This window comes from Epinephelus lanceolatus, chromosome 19 (genome assembly GCF_041903045.1).
Source record: "Epinephelus lanceolatus isolate andai-2023 chromosome 19, ASM4190304v1, whole genome shotgun sequence".
NCBI lineage: Eukaryota > Metazoa > Chordata > Actinopteri > Perciformes > Serranidae > Epinephelus > Epinephelus lanceolatus.
The window spans coordinates 4,895,681-4,918,871 of record NC_135752.1 but is presented as its reverse complement, the minus strand read 5'-3'; the positions used below and the strand labels follow the sequence as shown (position 1 = coordinate 4,918,871).

Sequence of the window (23,191 nt, the reverse complement as noted above, 5' to 3'; positions counted from 1 at the left end):
CAACAGGCAACCATATAAAGTTATTACTACCTTTACAGAGAGGTCTGTACCTCTTCTACTTCTGCATTAGCTTGAATCATGTGTGGACAGCCCCTGAAGAGCTGATCTCCAGAGCTTTGACTCACCAGAAAGTATCTTTTTGGCCATTGTCTTTATAATGACAGGGTTGTGGGTCATTAAGTTTGAGATATTTCTTGACCTCAGCAACAAGTCTCTTCTCATCCATTCTTCATCACACGAGACACAGCAACAGTTACAGAGTTTTCTGTGTTCTTTTATGCTGAGGAGAATAGTCGAGCTGCCAGAGGAGCAGAGAAAAAGAGCTTCTACGGGAGCTGATATGTACAAGCAGAGAGTGAGTGGGGGAAATATGCATTTAATTCTGGGGGTAGCAAGGCTGGAAATAGGACAGTGGCATGAAATGCTGCAAGGTGGTGCATCCAGGAGTGCTGATGCGGGTCTAGCTGCCACCTTTGTGGAATTGTACATTGGGGGCATATGTGGCATTTGCCGCTGGTGTCTTTTGGCCTTTAGTGTCAACATCTCTCCAAAGGTGTTAGAGTTGTTCCAACTTAACTACACTTACTCAAATCCATTGCAAATGATCTTCAATGCTGGATGGATTTACCTCTCTCACTCACTGGCAGAAATGACTTAGTTAAAATAAAAATTTTACTTAGAATTAGTTATCTAATATCAATTATCCCACTTTATCCATGCTCAGTCTGGTTCAAGTAATTACACTCAACTGTATCTTAAATTTCCCACTCAATGCTAAGATTGACACTGAGTCTCCACTCTTCTGACTTATATTATAATATTAAGGAAAAAGATGGGAAACACTGGCGGCAGCATAATAGAGATAAACAAGGCTCACCAAATATGCTTTACCACTGCTGCTTCACACAGTCTGGGGAGTGTTCCTTTAAATATTTCAAATGATATTTAATGATCCACAAGGCAAATCAAGAGCAGATGGCCATGGAATGGGCAGTATTCCAAATAGCATAGGTGTAGAATTTGGAGGTGACGCAGGGGACAAGTCCCCCTCAATATTCAGAATGTGTGCATCTGTCTCAATTTGTCCCTACCACAATGAGACTAACACCAGAAATTATGTGCTGGAAGTGAGTTGTATGCCACTCACCAGTAGATAGTTAGCTAGCCATCTAGAACCTACTTAGTCAGTCGATCTGGTGCTAGCGCTCAAACCCTGGTGGATGAGTGGTGAAGGAGTGACTTTGAGGATGCAAAGCTGCACCCAAAAATTGCTGCCCTTAATACTTGTCTGGCTCTGTGCTGCCAGCACTAAGCCAGGCTGGTATGAAGGGAGCATATCATGTCTGTGAAAAATGGATGCTGCTGCCAATCTTCATACAGAAGCAAAACAAACAGAGCAGGCTGATAGGTGTCAAGGTCAGTCCTGTTAAAAAGATAGGAAAAAAGCTTAAAATACTTTGGTGATGTTATGATTATGTAGAGCAAGTATGCAATACAAAGTGGCACACACACTCTCCAGAAATCTGCTGTTGGATGTGAAAAATATTTACACAGTGTAAAGAGCTTTGACCTGAGGCAGAGACCTATAACAAGCTGCTTCAGCACTGGGTTCCCTATACATTTGTGTTGATAGAATTGAACCGAAAAACCATGGTGTGCTTTTCTTGCAACATAATTAAGAAGCTACACACAGCTGAGAGCAGAAGCCCTGTGTTTGGCTGGATAACCTGTGCGGTCAAGATATGTAGTTAGACATATAGTTAGAAGTTGATAAAACCAGTGTAGGGGATAACATTTATTTATTTATGCATCATTTTGTCATATGGATTACTGTAAATTTATTATGCTGATCTGTTCTGTACGACATCTATTGCACATCTGTCCGTCCTGGAAGAGGGATCCCTCCTCAGTTGCTCTTTCTGAGGTTTCTACCATTTTCTTTCCCAGTGAAAGGTTTTTTTTGGGGGGAGTTTTTCCTTATCCGCTGTGAGGGTCCAAAGGACAGAGGGATGTTGTATGCTGTAAAGCCCTCTGAGGCAAATTGTGATTTGTGATATTGGGCTTTATAAATAAACTTGAATTGAATTGAATTGAATTGAACATGTCACAAAAGTAACGTGCTACAGTAATATATTATGTTTTAGCACATTACCAACAGGATTTCAGGTAATTTGATTACATTTGCAATGTCATGTAATGTGTTACCACCTGAAATAAACAGTTTATTGTTTTCATTTTTCATTTATCCACACTGATTCACACCACTCCACTTTCACCAATTTGCCAACAGAAAAAATACCATCCAAAGGAAACTGTGTCTTAGCGGTGTCTTATAGCCGAGACCATTTAAAATAAATGAGTAGCCTTGGACACCGGGAGGTTCAGACAGAGGAGCAAAGTCTAATTATTATGAGATATGGATAAATATTTGTGCGCCTATGATATGAAACATAAACAAATATTAAGGTTAGCACAACAAACAGAATAATGTATGATTAAGTCACTATGCTGAGTGCAAATTAATACACCAGAGCTGAAAGACCCACCTGTCATTGCTCTACAGTTGTAGGGGATGTGAATGGAAACACATCCAACATATACTAACATCACCCAGATGTGCTGATCATAGGGACAAAGAAAAAACAAACTGGAGGCCCGCTCCTTATTGCCACTGCTTTCTAGCAGGGTTAGGATGCAAAAGCAGAACGGGATACATTGTCAATGTTGCACCTATATCAATGGAAACACACTGAACATGATAACGCACAGTATGGCATGACCCAGAGAAGACATAATAACTTTTGGATGATATTTTTTCTGTTGGCAAACTGGTGGAAGTGGATCAGTGTGGATAACTGAAAAAAGAAAACAATGAACAGATTATTTTGAGTGGTAATGTGTTACATAACATTGTAAATGTAGTAATTTTACCCGAAATCCTGTTGGTAACATGTTATATTATTTTGTTATTACTAAAATGTAATTTATTACTGTAACACATTGGTTTTTATAAAGCATTACCCCCGACACTGGTTACGATGGAGCTAGTGTAGAGTACTTTAGAAAATATGGTTAAAAAATGGACTGTTATCTGATGGGCCGTTAAATTGTTTTTCTGTGCAGTGTTCAATTCTTAAACTTGTTGTTTGTTGTGTATTAGACTCAGTATTATGTCCAATAACTCAGACAATAATATGTACTTTTTTATTGTAAATATCATAGGTTAACATTGCACATGAAATTGTTCAAGGAAAAGTGTAAAACGCATTTCTGTTGCAATTGTGCTTCTGTTGTAGGTTTGTATCTGACATGACAACCCAGCCTCAGCTGTCCCCGGAGTCCCGGACCTTTCCTGCAACTCCAGGGTCTCCTCCATCAGAGATGTCAGCACCCCTGTCCAGCCTGGCTATCTCTGTTCCCTCAGTGGCTTTAAGCCCCTCTGGAGAGGAGGAGCGTCCCCTGTTGTTGTCAAACACACGTCAGCCACACAAGTCCTTGAGCCGAGATGAACAGAAGAGGACCTCTGCTCACTACAACCATGGCCATGAGGCACATAGCTTACCACCAAGCCCACTGTTTACTATGGAGAATGGTAACTACCAAATCATAGGAGACCATGACAACCCAGCTGTCAGCCATATGTTCTTAGCATCACCTGAGAAGCTACTCAATACAAACACCAACACCAACGACTACAGCACCAAAAGAGTCACCAATGGCCATGTGCTGCAAAATGTGGAATCCAGTACTGACAGCATGCTAGTGAGCGAAACAGAGGAGCCTAAGGGGGAACACACACCCTTCATTACTTCAGATAGCATCACAACCCTGTTGCTCAGAGCTATGGACATGAGCAGGACTAACCCAGCATCACCAAATGATGACCTGCAAGACACGTCATCCAGTCTCACCACCAAACAAGATCCAGTCGCTGTGTAATATTAAATTGCCGAGAATCCTTTATGTTGAGAGAAAAATGGAATAGTCACTATTAAACCTTTATTTTATATAAGATTATTTGCTGTGTAAAGACTTTTAAAGAGAAATGGAAAATTAAACTTTTATTTTAGTGATGTAGTAAATAAAGAGTTTTATAAAAAAAGAAAAAAACATGTACAAATATGTTCATGTCTTGTAGGTAAAGTGCCATACACTAGTATGTAGCAACAATTCACAGTGTATTTCAGTGCAGAAAAAATATCAGTGGTGCCTTTCTGTTGAGTATGCTTAAGGGAACTGCAACATTGCATACTGGGCCATATATTCACCATCTTATTCTTCCAGTTAACAATCAAAAATAACTTGCTGGCTGCTTTTAACGTCCTGCAGTTAGAAGTGCCCACTGACATGACAGTTTGTTATTAAATTTATACGAGGTGCATGCTACGTCTCAAAATGCTGTGATGGAATAATGAGCAGTTTATGTGGTTTCCTCTCCAGCCATTTTACCCGACCAGTCAATTATCTGATGTCCTTTTCTGCTGAAATACAACACTGAACTTCAACACCTGGACTGATGTTTATGAATAAATGATTAATTACCTGCATTTGATGAGAGATGGAGAATGTTTGAAGCATAGTGATTTTAATCATCACCATCCAGAATCCTGCTGGTGAATGAATATAATAACTGTTAGATAAAGGTGCAATCACTAAAGTCTGGCTCTGTAGTGTTACTAATACTGTCACTTATATGCTTAACATAACTCCATAGATTTGTCTTTTGAGTAAATTCCACACTGGGATTTGATCTACATTTCAAATTTACTGTTTCTATGTTACAGGGGTACTGCACTGGTGTATTGCACTTAGATAATGTTTATAGACTCACAAGGGACAGATTTAAAAAAAATAAAATAAATAAAGAGAATGGTCAGAGACATCAGAGGATGGTCAATGAGACATCAGAGGCCTAAATACGCTGACTTAGTCCTTTGTAAGAGTCAAGCTCAATGCTGGATCCTACATTTCCCATAACGCTGGAAAGTATCATTTTGAATGTAAAGTTTAATTTCATTCTATGCTGGCAGGTATCCACATCTTCACAGAGTGCAGACTGACTCAAGTCAGGTGCTGCCATCAGAAAAAATAACTACTCGCATGAAGACCAGCAGTGCTATGCAATGCACTTCAAGAGAACACTCCAGTTACTTGTGCCCTCCATCAGCAGTACTGAATGATATTACTGATTGCATCTTTAAAGGCAAGAATATCTGCAAAGTGTGTACTGAATGGAAGACTGAAGATATGGCTCATTTTGTCCTTCGTAAAGACATCCATGTGTCCCTGAGTAATGCATTTTGGGGATTCTAAAAAAAATTGCTAAATATATACATGATGATTAACTGATTTAATTTGTTCACTCATATCTCTGTTATGATTGACTTTTTTTGGTCTAAATTTAGCTTGTTACAATTTCCAAAAAAAGCAAGTGCACACATGCAGTATGCACTTATTTTTCAACTACCTTAGCTTCCGTTCACATGTGCAGTCTCTTATGTGTGATTTAAAAAAGAACATTTTGTCAATGTCTGCTAACGTGAACATAGTTTATAAAAATCTGCCAAAGACTGTCACCACTTCTTGACCCTAGAATAAACAGATTTTATTGAAGTAAATTTAAAAAAGCATTATTGGGCTCTGTAATCAACCATAGTTTGTTGAAATGTATTTATGTAGAATCAGCAGTCAGCCTAGCATCTGAGTATGATGTTATAGATATGCTGCTCCATGATTAATGTTTTAATGGTGGCCATACTTATGTATTTTATATTTGCATTAAGATTATTTATTATTTGATTGGTATTTCCTGTTCATTACAAACATTAATTACTGATTTTAGTATAAACATTTATATTTTAACATATATATAGCCAACTGTCACATGGTTATTAGTACGAAATAGAAAATAACTACTTGCATATTTTGTCACTTGTATGCTTAACATAACTCACAATGCATTGCTTTTAGGTCTAGGAGTGTCTTCAAATGATGTAAATACACCATGGAAAACTTCAGTGCTGTTGTTTCTTATTAAATATTAAATCAGTTCTGTGTTTTGTGCCTCACAGTGTCGTTATATTTCTCTTTAACAATGATCTTTCAGCTCTTCTGCCTTACCACTGAAGAATACAATGAAAATGTATCTTGTGCTGTATTGATAAAGACATTTTATTACATTTCACATTTCATCATATATCTGAAAATGTGTAAAATGAGATAATGTAAAAATGTATTAGGCTGGTATTCAGTTGCTATTATAATAACAATATTAGATACGCTAATAATATATACATAATTAACACATTTTAAAAGGAAGCAACACAGTACGTTACATTCATTCATTCATTCATTCATTCATTCATTCATTCATTCATTCATTTTCTGCAATTGGGTCGAGGGGGGGCTGGAACCTATCCCGGCTGACATTGAATGGGAGGCGGGATACACTCTGAACAGGTTGCCAGACTATCATAGGGCTGGCACATAGAGACAGACAACCATTCACACTCACATTCACACCTATGGACAATTTAGAGTCACCAATTAACTTGCATCTCTTTGGACTCTGGAAGGAAGTCAGAGTACCCACTAGAAAGCCCATGCTGACATGGGGAGAACATGCAAACTCTACACAGAAGGGCTCCCCCACCCCGGGGTTCAAACCCCAGACCCTGGGTTTTAACCAGAAACCCTCTTGCTGTGTGGTGACAATGCTAAGTAAAGTGACTGTTTTGCCTTACTCCTGTCTCCGTCCTGTGATTCTGCGTTTGAGTCTTCTGGTGTGTGACAAATAATAATCAAACTAATAATCCTATTAACAAAAATGCTACTGCAACTCAGCTACACAGTCGGCAGGTCCTTGATGTTGCCACTTTGACACTTTGATGTTATGAATGTTTGCATGCTATTGATGGTAGCATTTGTGTTAATAGGATCAACTGGTGAATAAGGTGGCCTACATTTGGCGAGAGGCGGGTACACCCTGGTCGCCAAACGATCACAGGGCTCTTGTCATATCATCCCAACAGAAAATGGAGTGATAGAATATGGAGAATGAATAGAGCACGCTTACAAGACACAGATTTTATAATTTATGTCAATGATAAAATACATACTTTTATTACTACAAATGTAAATGAGGGGGAAAACAGCACACCAACTCCAGAATTAACCAGGGATGCTTTTAAGGCATATATTAGAGGAATGATAATCTCCTACTCAGCAAAGGAAAAGAATGAATTAGATTTACAAATCAAAGAAAAAGAAAGCGATATTGCAGCATTAGAAATGTCTCATAAAAATGGTACAAGGGTTGGAAGATAAATTGTTTAAACTTGAACAGGAGTATGATTTATTACTTTTAAAAGCCAATAATTATAGATTTAATTCAAATAAAGCCTTTTATGTAATGGCACATAAACCAGGTAAGCCCTTGGCAGCTCTTACAAAATGAATAAAAGCCAAATCAACTATAATACTGAAAGCTAAGGATTCAAATGCATTAATCAGGAATAATAGACTTATTAATGATACTTTCAAATCGTTTTATGAAATCTTATATAAATCAGAAAAAACAAGCCATTAGAACCAAGTTCCTTCTTGGGCACAATAAACTTGAAACAAATTTCAAATGAAAAAAAAAAAAAAAAAAAAAAAAAAGAACAGTTAAATACAGAGATATCAGAAGCTGAGATAGTACAAACAATTAAAACATTTGCCTTCAAAAAAGCTCTAGGTATGGATGGATTCCTTGTGGAAATCAAGTTAGACAGGGTTGCACACTTTCTCCACTTCCTTTTGCATAAGCTATAGAACCACTGGCAGAGAAAATAAGTCAAGAGCCAAAGGTAACAGGTGTCACTATAGGTAAACAATATAAGCTTAATATTTTTACTGTCTTTACTTTTAAGCTCATATCACAGTCATTATAAAGGCTACATACACATGCTATATCTTGGGGTTTTTTTCCAGGACAATCTGGGCTATCAAGATTTGCCATCATTGCATATCCTTCTATGTGACTGTATTTTATATTAATTTCTAGATGAATGAAAAATAAAATCTGTGTTACTAAATTCTTGCATTTTTACATGTATCTCACCATAGCAAGTTGGAAGTAGACATATTCTGCCATATATGAAGCGGGAAAACTCTCTGGAATCTGGCAATATAAGAACCATGATGGTGGGACATTCTGTCACTTCACAGTTGTCCAAAACATGTGGTCTGTGCCAGGCGGACATGTTTGCCAGTCTTTTTTCATTATTGCAAGAAATTCCATTGACTCGTTAGCAAGTCAAGTATTTGAAAGAGACATGCAATATTTACATCTAAGATAATAGAAAAATAGTAATAATATTATTCCTCACTATATGAAGTGACTGATAACAAGATCTGTATGGACTGTAAAGAAATTCCTGCATTCGCGAGTAATCCATCCAAGAGTAATGTGTGTGCAAAGCTCTATGAAAGCTTTGTTATTCATAATTTTAGTGTAACTTTATCATTTTTTTCCCTCGTGAAAACACTGGACTACCGACAAGTGCTTGGTATTGTTGGAAAGCTGCAGTTCCGCTGTTTCACGTGATATGAGTGCTTCTCGCTATGACGAACGGTTGCGGAGAAAATCCATAGAGAAAAACAGGTGTGAATTTGGACGCACTATGCTTCATTCGGGCCCATAGGGTTAATTTTGCAGATGATCTTTTGGTGTATTTAATGGGCATCGAAAATTCTACTCCTTCCCTTTTGAGAATTATTTCTGAATATTCATCCGTCTCAGGTTATAAAATTAATATGGAGAGAAAACAGAAATAATGGCAGTAGGGAAACAAAAAGACATCACAGGATTTACAACAATCATTTAAGTGGACAACTTCTATTAAATACTTAGTGTTGGGGTCAACATATATTTACCCCACTTGGCGGCACCATAAATGTTGGGGTCAACACATTAGGCTTCACACGGAGGCACCAAATATGTTGGGATTTAATTGGCTATCAGAAATAATTAATAATTATTATTAATAATTAATAATTATGTTAAATAATGTGACTTAATTAACATTAAATCACCTCGTGGGGCACCATTCCCGTAAAGGGAAAAATGATAGCTGGTTAAAGATATCAGTCTCATAAAATACGCTAAACTATTAATTTGGAGTTTGATTAATAATTAAATTAATGACAACCAAAATAAACAGTAACGCCTGAAGGATTTCGGAGTTCTTGATGCAGCAGAGGTTGACTATTGATTCACTCTTGTGCAACATTAAACAGACAGCAGGCATGATTCCAAAGAATTATATTTATTCACAAATTAGCAAAGCAAACCAAAACACACAAATTCTAACTAACTATATACAAACTTGGTGTGTATATGTGTGTGTGTGTGTGTGTGTGTGTGAGAGAGAGAGAGAGAGAGAGAAAGAAGAGAAAGACAAAGGCGGATGTGGTGATCAAGGAGCCGTTTGGCCTACAAAGCAAAATGGCTGACAACAGAGAACTACCAAAATGGCCAAATCAAGGCTGGCTTCAGGGGGAGGTATTTGTCTGACCGTGTGGTCAGGACAAAGACAAAGGAAAAGAAGCGGGGAACTTTGAGATGCCTGTATGGGTGTAGCTCTGTTGAAAGCCTAGTTGTTAATGAGTCTATGTCAATGTGATATGTGTTGGAAACGGTCTGGATTAGTGCAGAGATTGTTTAGTTGGGTGCAAGAATGTGTTTGTGAACAGTATTAGCAAACTAAACACTTAGCTTTGGCGAAGCCACCTAATCAATGACCTAACTGCAAACAATCACAACAATACTCAGTAAACAGCATCAAATCACATACAACAAGTTACACAGTCTTGCTTAGCCTGTAAAGCTGTGATAAGCTATGCCCAGTTATTACATTACCGATCCTTGAATGGATGGAAGAAAGAGTCACTTGGTGGTGTGCTGCTTTGTTAGCCGGCAGAAGAAGGCTGGGAAGGTGTGGTTCCAGCTGCAGTCTTTGTTGGGTCCTTTGTTCCAAAGGTTCTGATCCGAGGAAGCTAGTCGCTCAGGGTCCTTGCAGAGTTAGACGCTGGGTGCTAACTCACTTAGTTCCTTGTTGCTGGAAAGCTAGTTGCAATGGCCTTGTGTTTGCAACAGAGTCTGTGATCAGTTGCCCTCCCTTTAGTGGTTTGGGTTATGGAGCAGGGGTGTGGGCCTCTGCTGTCCCAGGCCCAGCCGGAAAGAGGGGTGCAGCTGCTACAGCAGCTGGAGCAAGAAGAGAAAGGTCTGTGGAAGGGAGCAAAGATCTACAGATGCCTGTGACATCAGAGTCACATGTCACTGTAAAGGTCCAATCAAGTTTTGGGACTTGAGTCTCACTGAGGTGTGAGGTGAGATCTCCTGGTGAGATGGGTGTCGCATAGCCCTCTTTGTTTGAAGACAAAGAGCATGCAGAGGAAAAAGCCTTTAAATTGTCCAGTGATGATTTTACCAAATGATAAACCATCTGTGGTCCTGTGAATCCCAACATTAGGATGTGTAATGAGTGAAAATAAGCAATAGATATATAGACAAAATTTTATTACATTATTGAATATTATTACACGGATCTATTAAATGCTGTATTCTGATTGATCGGTCGCGGCATTCAGCGGTCTGATATTACTGTGTAATGACTGTTGCTAGTAGCAACGGTCATTACACAGTTGCTATGTAGCCCAGCGTTGCTAGGGACGCTGTCCTGCAACACTGCAGCTGTCAAACAACTTCCGAGGGAAAAAACAAACAGAACTGGCTGATTTTAACATTTCTTTTAACTTATTTGGAGAGTAGCTACAAGGATTTTGAGGAATGGGATGCCGCTGAAGAATAAGAATATTGACTTTCTCTGCCAAAAACAAAAGAACACGGATTTGAAAACACACTCGGCAGTCATGCTTAATGACATTTTACGCAAGTTTTATTCCTTGGTTCAGTCCACTAAGCCTGGGTGAGTACAAAACTTTCACCAAAAGTTGTCGAATCCGGTCGGTTTTAATGCACTTCGCGGAGGCAGACAACATTATTTCTTTATCTGATAATTAGCCATGTAATAAGCGGGATAATGTGTAATCAGCCGGTGAATACTGGGAAAATAACTCCCACACGCTGCGCGTCGGGGTTCTATTCCCCTGTCAGGAGTTATTTTCCCAGTATTCACTGGCTCATTATACATTATCCCTTACATATGAGATCTGACATGATTAAATGGATGAATCTCCATATCAATTTTACAGGAAGAATTAATCTTTAAAATGGCATGGCTTCCAAAATTCTTATTCCTGTTTTCAACAGTGGCAATTACCCCTTCAAAAACATTCTTTAAAAAAAGCATATTCTATTATAACAGACTTTATATGGAAGGAGAAAAGTCACAGGATAAAAAGAAAAGTTTTACATTCTCCAAAACTGGAAAGAGGATTTAATCTGCCAGATTTATACCACCTTGCTGCTCAAGCATTTTACCTACACCATGTAGTAAAAAGCACAAAAGAAGAACAGTGAATTCATATTGAAAATGTACAAGTTTATCCTCAAAACCTTTTTTCATGTGTATTTTCAAAAGGAAGAACAACAAGCTTTGTTAATTTTATATTAAAGAACTCGGCAACAACATGGAGAAAAATGAAGAGTATACTGGCTGAGTCAATAGCAATTCCGAAAAGCACTTGTTTGTGGAACAATCCTGGGATAGCTCTTCAAAATTCACCATTAAGCTGGTCTACATGGAGGGACAGGGGTATAGTAGTTGCTGAGGATTAAATGAATGGAGACGAATTTATCTCTTGGACAGATTTGCAAAAAAATCTGTCTGTCAAATCAAAAAAATTTTTTAAGTATTTGCAACTCAGAAGTTTCTTTCAAACCTTTGATTTACAGTCATCTGAACAGAAGAGCATTTAGAATCATTAATATTTGACTCAGAAACTGATAAGAAGTTAACAGTTAAAGTCTACAAAATCTTGCAGCAATTGTATTCAGTTACTACTTTGCTGCAATCTAGAATACAGCTGTGGAATTTAGATTTTAAAGAGAATTGATATTGACTTAAGATGGAGTGATTGTTGGAATTTAACCAGAGATATAATAATAAATGAAAATTTGCATTTGAGCCAATATTGATAGAATACATCTCTTGGATGCTCCTGAACACATCATCAGTGATGTAACCTGGGGTCATCGGGTGTTTCGGGTCTTTCAACATCATACATCCTCGCCCAGGCAACCCAGCCATGGTTGATCAGACCTGGCTTGTGTTCAGGTGGCATTTGCTACTCCCCATGGATCTCCTCTCCTGATCTAGAGCCATCTCGAGGCTTCCTCTGTGATGTTCTTAATGGCTCTTCTCCTCTCCACTCTGGTGATGCCCAGTGCACTCACTCAAGGTCTTATAGAGTGACTGCCCTGCAAACCCTCTGCAGCCAACCTCGATGGACAGACACCTCGCCTTCCAGCCCTGCTTGCGGCAGTCGATGACCAGGTCTTCATACTTGGCCCTCTTTCTCTTGTGGGCCTCCTCCAGGCGGTCCTCTCATGGCACTGTCAGCTCCATAAGGATGATGTTTCTGGTTTTCTCTGAGACCAGGAGGATGTCTGGCCTCTGGGTGGTTTTGGCAATGTGCTGGGGGAACTTCAGCTGTTTTTCCAGGTCGACAGAGAGTTGCCAGTCCTGTGCCGTTGCCAGGAGTCCTGGTGGGTTCCTGGCTCCTGTGGTTTTTGGCAGCTGCTCTCCAGCCTTCATAAAGGGGACTGCCTGAGTGGTGGGGTGGGCTCATCTGTTGCTGCTGATTCACACACTGATGGCTTCTGCGATGGGTTTCAGTACCTGGTTGTGGCACCAGATATACCGACCCTGCCCAAGAGCTGCCCAGCAGCAGCTCTGGTGGTTCTGCCTGCCAGAGATCAGTCCATGTGACTTTTCGGTCCTCCACCTCTGCTCTCACTTCCTCCTGGACCAGTCTGCGCCTCTCCTTTCCCTTGGCGTGCTCGTACCATGGCATTGGGAAGGTTCCCAGACCAGCTCTCCCTTGGGTCACTGCTCCCACTAGGACTCTGTGGCGTATCCGCGACTCTGCTTGCAATACAGCTTCGTCGGCTCTCCACTTCCTCCCAGTTCTCACCTTGACCCCTGCCTGGGCCACCTTGGGGTCACTGGAATCCCTATACATCATCACCTCTCTTGCCCGTGTCACCTTAAACTCCTCCTCTAGTGATTTCAGGGGCAGCTTGGTGTTGTGACCTGTTGAGACTCCTAGACAGTCCTAGCCACCTCCTGAGGAAGCTGCTGACCTTCCTTTCCAAGCCATCTACAATAGAGATGGGGACTTCATAGACAAGCAAAGGCCAAAGCATTCTTGGCAGGATACCATGCTGGTAGATCCAAGCCTTGAACTTTCCGGGAAGCCCTGACCGATCCACTGCTCTCAACCAGCTCTCTAGTTCCTGACAGTTTTCCTGAACAGATGCTGAATCCTTCAGGCTACTGTTAAACACCTTGCAGAGGCTCTTCACTGGCTTTTCAGAGACAGTTGGGATTGGTGTCCCTCCGATGCTGAAGTGGAACCTGTCTACAACTTTGCCCTTCTTCAACAGCAGTGACCTTGATTTTGCAGGCTTGAACCTCATCCTTGCCCAACCTATCAGTTGCTCCAGCCCTTGCAGAATCCACCTGCTGCCTGGTACTGACTCGGTGGTAATAGTCAGGTTGTCCATGAAGGCCCTGATTGGTGGTTGGCGAGTTCCTGTTCTGGTCTTAGGGCCCCGACACTCTGGTTCAGCCGACTTCACGATCATGTTCATCGCTAAGGCAAAGAGGATCACAGAGATGGTGCAGCCTGTGATGATCCCAACCTCCACTCTGTGCCACTCTGATGTTGTTGACCCTGATGAGACTCTCATGCTGAACTGGTTGTAGTAGTCCATGATGAGTTCAGCCACTTGGCTTGGCACATGATGCTTCTCCAGGGTTGTTTTGACCAGTTTGTGTGGGATGGAGCTATACGCATTCGCCAGGTCGAGCCAGAGCACCACCAGGTCTCCCTTGTTCTCCCGGGCTTCTCTGATGAGCTGGATCACCACTCCTGTGTGTTCCAGGCAACCCGGTACTCCAGCTATGCCTCCCTTCTGCACTGAGGTGTCGATGTAGCCGTTGTTGGAGAGAAAGTCGGTCAGCCGTCTTGCTACTACGCTGAAGAAAATCTTCCCTTCGACATTCAGCAAGGAGATGATCCTGAACTGGTTGATGTTCTTGGAATCTTCTTCCTTTGGGATCCAGACTCCTTCAGCGAATCGCCACTGCTGTGCCACTTTCCCTCTCCTCCAGATGACTTTCAGGATCTTCCACAACCGCTTCAGTAACAGGGGACAGTTCTTATAGACCTTGTAAGGCACTCCGCTCGGGCCAGGAGCTGAACTAGATTGTGCCCTCCTCACAACATCCTGAACCTCTTTCAGGAGTGGCTCCCTGCTGTCAAACTCCTTGATGGGTGGAGGTGGTTGTATCAGGATGTTGCAGTGCCCCAGCTCCTGCTGCCTGTCAGGGTCACTGCAGGTGGTCTGGATGTGCAGATCGATCTCTTCCTTGGTGCAAGCCAATCTCCCACTGCGCTTCTGCCCTAGGAGTTGTTTTGTGAAGCCAAAGGGGTTGGCTATGAAGGATGCTCGCTTCCTGGACCTTTCCTTCCTGCGCCTTCGGTGCCACTCAGCTCTGCGAAGGGTCAGCAGCTTCTTTCTCAGGATGGTTCACAGCTCCGCCAAGGGGGGGCGTTGCTCCTCACTGGCCTCTCTGAACTGCATCTTGAGGGACTTCAGCTCCTGTCGGATCTGGTGGATTTTTGCTGCTCTCTGGTTCATGGTGAAGGGAGTTCTTTCTGTCCTCTTCTCCAGTGTCCCGAACCTTTCCACAGCTAGGCTGACAATGATTGTTGTCATTGTCTGCAGCCTTCGGTCTACGTCTTCCTTCACTGTTGCTTCTAGCACCGAGTCTGCGTCCTCATCAAACTGTTGCCAGACAGCTGTCTTGCAGGCCTGTGGCCATTTGACTTCAACCCTTTCCGGAGGTCTGTTCTGAGGGGTTGGTTGCGGCACTTGGAGGCTCCTGGCTCTATGGGGTATTTCCGGGCCTGGCTCCTCCTGCGTCTCACCAGGTTGGGTACCTGTGCGTTGTGGCGCTCGCTCTCCCTCCAAACATCTCATCCAGGTCTGGTGAATCTTTAGGCCTCGGCTGTTCTTACAAACCTTCCCACATCTGCACTTCATATTCATTGTCGATTGCTCGTTGCCATTGTTCGTCAGCCTTAGGTCCGTCAGATTGGGGTGCTCATCCTCCCCTCCTCTCGGGCACCCCTGGGGGCATCTTTCCATGTTCCGATCTGTAGCTTGAGAATGGGTTTCCTCCTCTCAGAGGATGTGATTTGGGCTGCCACCCTGCCCCGCCCCGCCCCACCCGCCCCGGTTGCCGTCTCTCCGTGCTGTCCACTGTCTCTCCAGTCGTCACCACCCTATACTTGGTTGTCAACCAGTCTGTTCCTGGTTGTCACTGGTTTCTCCAGTAAAGTGAGTGATAGAATACATCTCTTGGATGCTCCTGAACACATCATCAGTGATAACATAATATAACATAATGTATAGCACTTATTGCACAAGAGACAAAGTGAATAAATATGATGGAAACAAATCAGGGAACTGTTTAAAATGCGGAGCAACAGACTCACTGTTCCATGCATTTTGGGAATGAAGTAAAATTCAGAGAGTTTGGTTTGAAATAGAACATTGGTTATCAGATATATTGGGTGTAGAATTTAACTTTAATTCCTCAATCTCTATATTATAGGACATGTTACATGACACTGTAAGGTATCCACAGAGTTGGATTGCTATTTTTTTCTTCAAAATTTATAATCCAGGATTGGCAATCCACTCACCCTCCTGCACTAATTCACTGGAATAAACAACCATGTTATTATTTGAATATGTTGGGAAAAAAATAGCCACAGAAAAGAACAAATGAACTCAATTTGAAAACATATGGGGAAAGATTTTATGAGTATTGAGCACATGAAGATAAGAGGAAAAAAGAATGGTCTATGAATTGAGGCTTTGTTTTGTTCCATTTCCTTTATTGTTACAGAGGGATAAGTGGACAACAATGCCACTTTGGGTATAATTACTGGTTATAATCTAAATGATTGTTTGGTTTATGAGTTTATAAAGTGAGAGAGATACAGATGCTGAGCTTGTGATGTGTATTACTGTAAGTCAGTCAAGTTATTTTCTGTTCTTTGTTGTTTCTTTTGTTTGTTTGTTTTACTTTTGTTTTGTCATTTGAAAGTCATTTATTTCTTTCAGACGTGTTGAGATCTTTAATATACGGTGGCCCTGAAGTGCAAATCACAACAGCAAATCAGAAAACACAACAACAAATCAGAAAACACAATGGCAAATCAGAAAACACAACAACAAATTACTAAACACAACAACAAAACAGAAAACACAACAACAAATTACTTAACACAACAACAAAACAGAAAACACAACGACAAATTACTAAACACAACAACAAAACAGAAAACAAAATGACAAATTACTAAACACAACAACAAAACAGAAAACACAATGACAAATTACTAAACACAACAAAACAGAAAACAAACCGACAAATTACTAAACACAACAACAAAACAGAAAACACAACAATACATCAAAAAACACAACAACAAAACAGAAAACACAACAACAAATTACTAAACACAACAACAAAACAGAAAACACAACAACAAATTATTAAACACAACAACAAAACAGAAAACACAACAACACAACAGAAAACACAACAACAAAACAGAAAACAACAACAAATTACTAAACACAACAACAAAACAGAAAACACAACAACAAATTACTAAACACAACAACAAAACAGAAAGTCAAGTTATTTTCTGTTCTTTGTTGTTTCTTTGTTTGTTTGTTTTACTTTTGTTTTGTCATTTGAAAGTCATTTATTTCTTTCAGACATGTTGAGATCTTTAATATACGGTGGCCCTGAAGTGCAAATCACAACGGCAAATCAGAAAACACAACAAATCAGAAAACACAATGGCAAATCAGAAAACACAACAACAAATTACTAAACACAACAACAAAACAGAAAACACAACAACAAATTACTTAACACAACAACAAAACAGAAAACACAACGACAAATTACTAAACACAACAACAAAACAGAAAACAAAATGACAAATTACTAAACACAACAACAAAACAGAAAACACAATGACAAATTACTAAACACAACAAAACAGAAAACAAAACGACAAATTACTAAACACAACAACACATCAAAAAACACAACAACAAAACAGAAAACACAACAACAAATTACTAAACACAACAACAAAACAGAAAACACAACAACAAATTATTAAACACAACAACAAAACAGAAAACACAACAACACAACAGAAAACACAACAACAAAACAGAAAACAACAAATTACTAAACACAACAACAAAACAGAAAACACAACAAGAAAACAGAAAACACAACAACAAATTACTAAACACAACAACAAAACAGAAAACACAACAACAAATTACTAAACACAACAACAAAACAGAAAGTCAAGTTATTTTCTGTTCTTTGTTGTTTCTTTGTTTGTTTGTTTTACTTTTGTTTTGTCATTTGAAAGTCATTTATTTCTTTCAGACGTGTTGAGATCTTTAATATACGGTGGCCCTGAAGTGCAAATCACAACGGCAAATCAGAAAACACAACAACAAATTACTAAACACAACAACAAAACAGAAAACACAACAACAAATTACTTAACACAACAACAAAACAGAAAACACAACGACAAATTACTAAACACAACAACAAAACAGAAAACAAAATGACAAATTACTAAACACAACAACAAAACAGAAAACACAATGACAAATTACTAAACACAACAAAACAGAAAACAAAACGACAAATTACTAAACACAACAACACATCAAAAAACACAACAACAAAACAGAAAACACAACAACAAATTACTAAACACAACAACAAAACAGAAAACACAACAACAAATTATTAAACACAACAACAAAACAGAAAACAACAACAAATTACTAAACACAACAACAAAACAGAAAACACAACAACAAAACAGAAAACACAACAACAAATTACTAAACACAACAACAAAACAGAAAACACAACAACAAATTACTAAACACAACAACAAAACAGAAAGTCAAGTTATTTTCTGTTCTTTGTTGTTTCTTTGTTTGTTTGTTTTACTTTTGTTTTGTCATTTGAAAGTCATTTATTTCTTTCAGACGTGTTGAGATCTTTAATATACGGTGGCCCTGAAGTGCAAATCACAACGGCAAATCAGAAAACACAATAACAAATCAGAAAACACAATGGCAAATCAGAAAACACAACAACAAATTACTTAACACAACAACAAAACAGAAAACACAACGACAAATTACTAAACACAACAACAAAACAGAAAACACAACAACAAATTATTAAACACAACAACAAAACAGAAAACAACAACAAATTACCAAACACAACAACAAAACAGAAAACACAACGACAAATTATTAAACACAACAACAAAACAGAAAACAAAACGACAAATTACTAAACACAACAACAAAACAGAAAACACAACAACAAATTACTAAACACAACAACAAAACAGAAAACACAACAACAAATTATTAAACACAACAACAAAACAGAAAACAACAACAAATTACTAAACACAACAACAAAACAGAAAACACAACAACAAAACAGAAAACACAACAACAAATTACTAAACACAACAACAAAACAGAAAACACAACAACAAATTACTAAACACAACAACAAAACAGAAAACACAACAACACATCAAAAAACACAACAACAAAACAGAAAACACAACAACAAATTACTAAACACAACAACAAAACAGAAAACACAACAACAAATTATTAAACACAACAACAAAACAGAAAACACAACAACACAACAGAAAACACAACAACAAAACAGAAAACAACAAATTACTAAACACAACAACAAAACAGAAAACACAACAAGAAAACAGAAAACACAACAACAAATTACTAAACACAACAACAAAACAGAAAACACAACAACAAATTACTAAACACAACAACAAAACAGAAAGTCAAGTTATTTTCTGTTCTTTGTTGTTTCTTTGTTTGTTTGTTTTACTTTTGTTTTGTCATTTGAAAGTCATTTATTTCTTTCAGACGTGTTGAGATCTTTAATATACGGTGGCCCTGAAGTGCAAATCACAACGGCAAATCAGAAAACACAACAACAAATTACTAAACACAACAACAAAACAGAAAACACAACAACAAATTACTTAACACAACAACAAAACAGAAAACACAACGACAAATTACTAAACACAACAACAAAACAGAAAACAAAATGACAAATTACTAAACACAACAACAAAACAGAAAACACAACAACAAATTATTAAACACAACAACAAAACAGAAAACACAACAACACAACAGAAAACACAACAACAAAACAGAAAACAACAAATTACTAAACACAACAACAAAACAGAAAACACAACAAGAAAACAGAAAACACAACAACAAATTACTAAACACAACAACAAAACAGAAAACACAACAACAAATTACTAAACACAACAACAAAACAGAAAGTCAAGTTATTTTCTGTTCTTTGTTGTTTCTTTGTTTGTTTGTTTTACTTTTGTTTTGTCATTTGAAAGTCATTTATTTCTTTCAGACGTGTTGAGATCTTTAATATACGGTGGCCCTGAAGTGCAAATCACAACGGCAAATCAGAAAACACAACAACAAATTACTAAACACAACAACAAAACAGAAAACACAACAACAAATTACTTAACACAACAACAAAACAGAAAACACAACGACAAATTACTAAACACAACAACAAAACAGAAAACAAAATGACAAATTACTAAACACAACAACAAAACAGAAAACACAATGACAAATTACTAAACACAACAAAACAGAAAACAAAACGACAAATTACTAAACACAACAACACATCAAAAAACACAACAACAAAACAGAAAACACAACAACAAATTACTAAACACAACAACAAAACAGAAAACACAACAACAAATTATTAAACACAACAACAAAACAGAAAACAACAACAAATTACTAAACACAACAACAAAACAGAAAACACAACAACAAAACAGAAAACACAACAACAAATTACTAAACACAACAACAAAACAGAAAACACAACAACAAATTACTAAACACAACAACAAAACAGAAAGTCAAGTTATTTTCTGTTCTTTGTTGTTTCTTTGTTTGTTTGTTTTACTTTTGTTTTGTCATTTGAAAGTCATTTATTTCTTTCAGACGTGTTGAGATCTTTAATATACGGTGGCCCTGAAGTGCAAATCACAACGGCAAATCAGAAAACACAATAACAAATCAGAAAACACAATGGCAAATCAGAAAACACAACAACAAATTACTTAACACAACAACAAAACAGAAAACACAACGACAAATTACTAAACACAACAACAAAACAGAAAACACAACAACAAATTATTAAACACAACAACAAAACAGAAAACAACAACAAATTACCAAACACAACAACAAAACAGAAAACAAAATCACAAATTACTAAACACAACAACAAAACAGAAAACACAACGACAAATTATTAAACACAACAACAAAACAGAAAACAAAACGACAAATTACTAAACACAACAACAAAACAGAAAACACAACAACAAATTACTAAACACAACAACAAAACAGAAAACACAACAACAAATTATTAAACACAACAACAAAACAGAAAACAACAACAAATTACTAAACACAACAACAAAACAGAAAACACAACAAGAAAACAGAAAACACAACAACAAATTACTAAACACAACAACAAAACAGAAAACACAACAACAAATTACTTAACACAACAACAAAACAGAAAACACAACGTCAAATTACTAAACACAACAACAAAACAGAAAACAAAATCACAAATTACTAAACACAACAACAAAACAGAAAACACAACGACAAATTACTAAACACAACAACAAAACAGAAAACAAAACGACAAATTACTAAACACAACAACAAAACAGAAAACACAACAACAAATTACTAAACACAACAACAAAACAGAAAACACAACAACAAATTATTAAACACAACAACAAAACAGAAAACAACAACAAATTACTAAACACAACAACAAAACAGAAAACACAACAACAAAACAGAAAACACAACAACAAATTACTAAACACAACAACAAAACAGAAAACACAACAACAAATCAAGAAACACAACAACAAAACAGAAGCGACAACGACATTAACCAAACCGGAAAAGGTAGGTACCCTCGGGCGACATGAATCGTCGCTGATTGGACTGGTCCGTCCTTTGAACTGGAAGGACATGGTTTACATGTTTTCAAAATATGAGTGCCACCAGTGACAACGTACGCGCTGCTATTAAAGGATATTTTGATGCAGGACATGGATATGACGTGATACTGGATATGCTGTCGACAATTCACAACATAAACATGAGTCTGCGTACGCTGAAGACACGTTTAAAAGAAGCAGGGCTGTATAGAAGACTCAACTATTCCCCACTCCCTGAAGTGAGGCGTGCAATTCTGATTGAGCTGAAAGGACCAGGGCAACTCTTCGGTTATCGGACTATGTGGCAAGTTCTCCAACAAAAACACAGGCTTCATGTTAAACGTGATGTAGTAATGAGGTTATTGAAACAACTGAATCCACGAGGGATGGCTTTGAGAACACGCAGGAGGTTTACAAGACGTACGTATCACTCCATGGGTCCAAACTACATATGGCATGTAGACGGATATGATAAACTCAAACCATTTGGCCTGGCCCTCTCAGGATGTATAGATGGCTTCTCAAGACAAATAATGTGGCTTGTTTGTGGACCAACAAACAATAATCCATCTGTCATCGCTCACAGTTATATTAACTGTGCCAAGAATGTTGGTGTGGTTCCAATGAGATTAAGAACTGACCTCGGAGCAGAAAATGACACTATGGCAGCAATACAATGTACCCTCCGCCATGTGCATACGGACTACTATGCCGGCTCGTCTAGCCACAGTTACGGCTCATCAACAGGGAATCAGCGCATCGAGTCATGGTGGTTTTTTCTCAGAAGAGGGAGGTTGGTACATCTGTTTGGATTAAAAGTACAGTGGAAGCTGTACAGCGATCACCTCTGTCTCTGTTAAACTGATCAGTGCTGATTATTAAAATCCCCTTCCTTGTTTGTCATTGTGATTATTATTAGTGTTCTTCAACTGTTTAACTCTAAAGCAGACTACTTCAACACTAAGTGATAATAATGAACATAGGAATCCATAGGAATTATTCTTTCCCAAAGTTACTGAATCACATCAGCAGTTGATTACTATTGTGATAATCATATGGTTTACATTCTGATTTCTCTGTGATGCTTTTGTTACAGTTTTTCTCGATTGTTTACACACATTTTCTGAAAGCATGCCTCATACTCTCAGAACTCTACACACAAATCAAAAAACACACACACACAATGGGCAAAACCCCTCAATTCTCCTGCAAAATGAAACTTTACATTCAAAGCAATGTTATTTCTTCTCAAAATGGTATTTTGTTTTCAAATGACACACACAAACCATCATATGAATAGACATTTATAAGAACCAGTTGAACACTGATGTGCTCAATGTAAAACACTATGATGAATGGAAAACACTTCTCCATTCATCATAATGACTTAGGCCTTTTTTTGTTCATTGTTACACTTACTACATACATAAGTGTGTTGTAAAATATTTTAGAATATTGTTTTTATACTTAGAACACACAAATACACGGTAACAAATATATTTTATTTTTCCCACAAAAACAATGTACACAGTGTACATTCCAACCGACACAAAGTTACACATACAGTGGTCTACATACAAAACAACAGAAGAATTTACTGTATACAGTTACAGTGAAAAAAAAAAACAAACTATGCTGCATCCTCTCTTCTGTTTCGGTCTGGCCACAGCACCTCATCCACATCACAAGCAATGTTTTCCCTGGCCAAGCAGCG

At 38.3% G+C, this 23,191-nt stretch overlaps 1 protein-coding gene and 1 pseudogene across 5 annotated transcripts in view; one reads left to right on the top strand and one right to left on the bottom strand.

The window, feature by feature from the left end:
- Window positions 1–4,046, top strand: part of nrg1 (neuregulin 1) — a 68,904-nt gene extending 64,858 nt beyond the window's left edge. For 4 of the 5 annotated variants that reach the window (XM_078161991.1, XM_078161990.1, XM_078161992.1 and 1 more), the window contains one exon: window positions 3,297–4,046. In XM_078161991.1, coding sequence (XP_078018117.1) covers window positions 3,297–3,939 — 643 coding nt within the window. In that variant the 3' untranslated portion in view covers window positions 3,940–4,046. The remainder of the gene's footprint in view (window positions 1–3,296) is intronic. The other variant, XM_078161993.1, reaches the window with a different exon arrangement.
- Window positions 4,047–12,280: 8,234 nt separating this feature from the next.
- LOC117269945 (uncharacterized) lies at window positions 12,281–15,058 on the bottom strand (annotated as a pseudogene).
- Window positions 15,059–23,191: the final 8,133 nt, after the last annotated feature.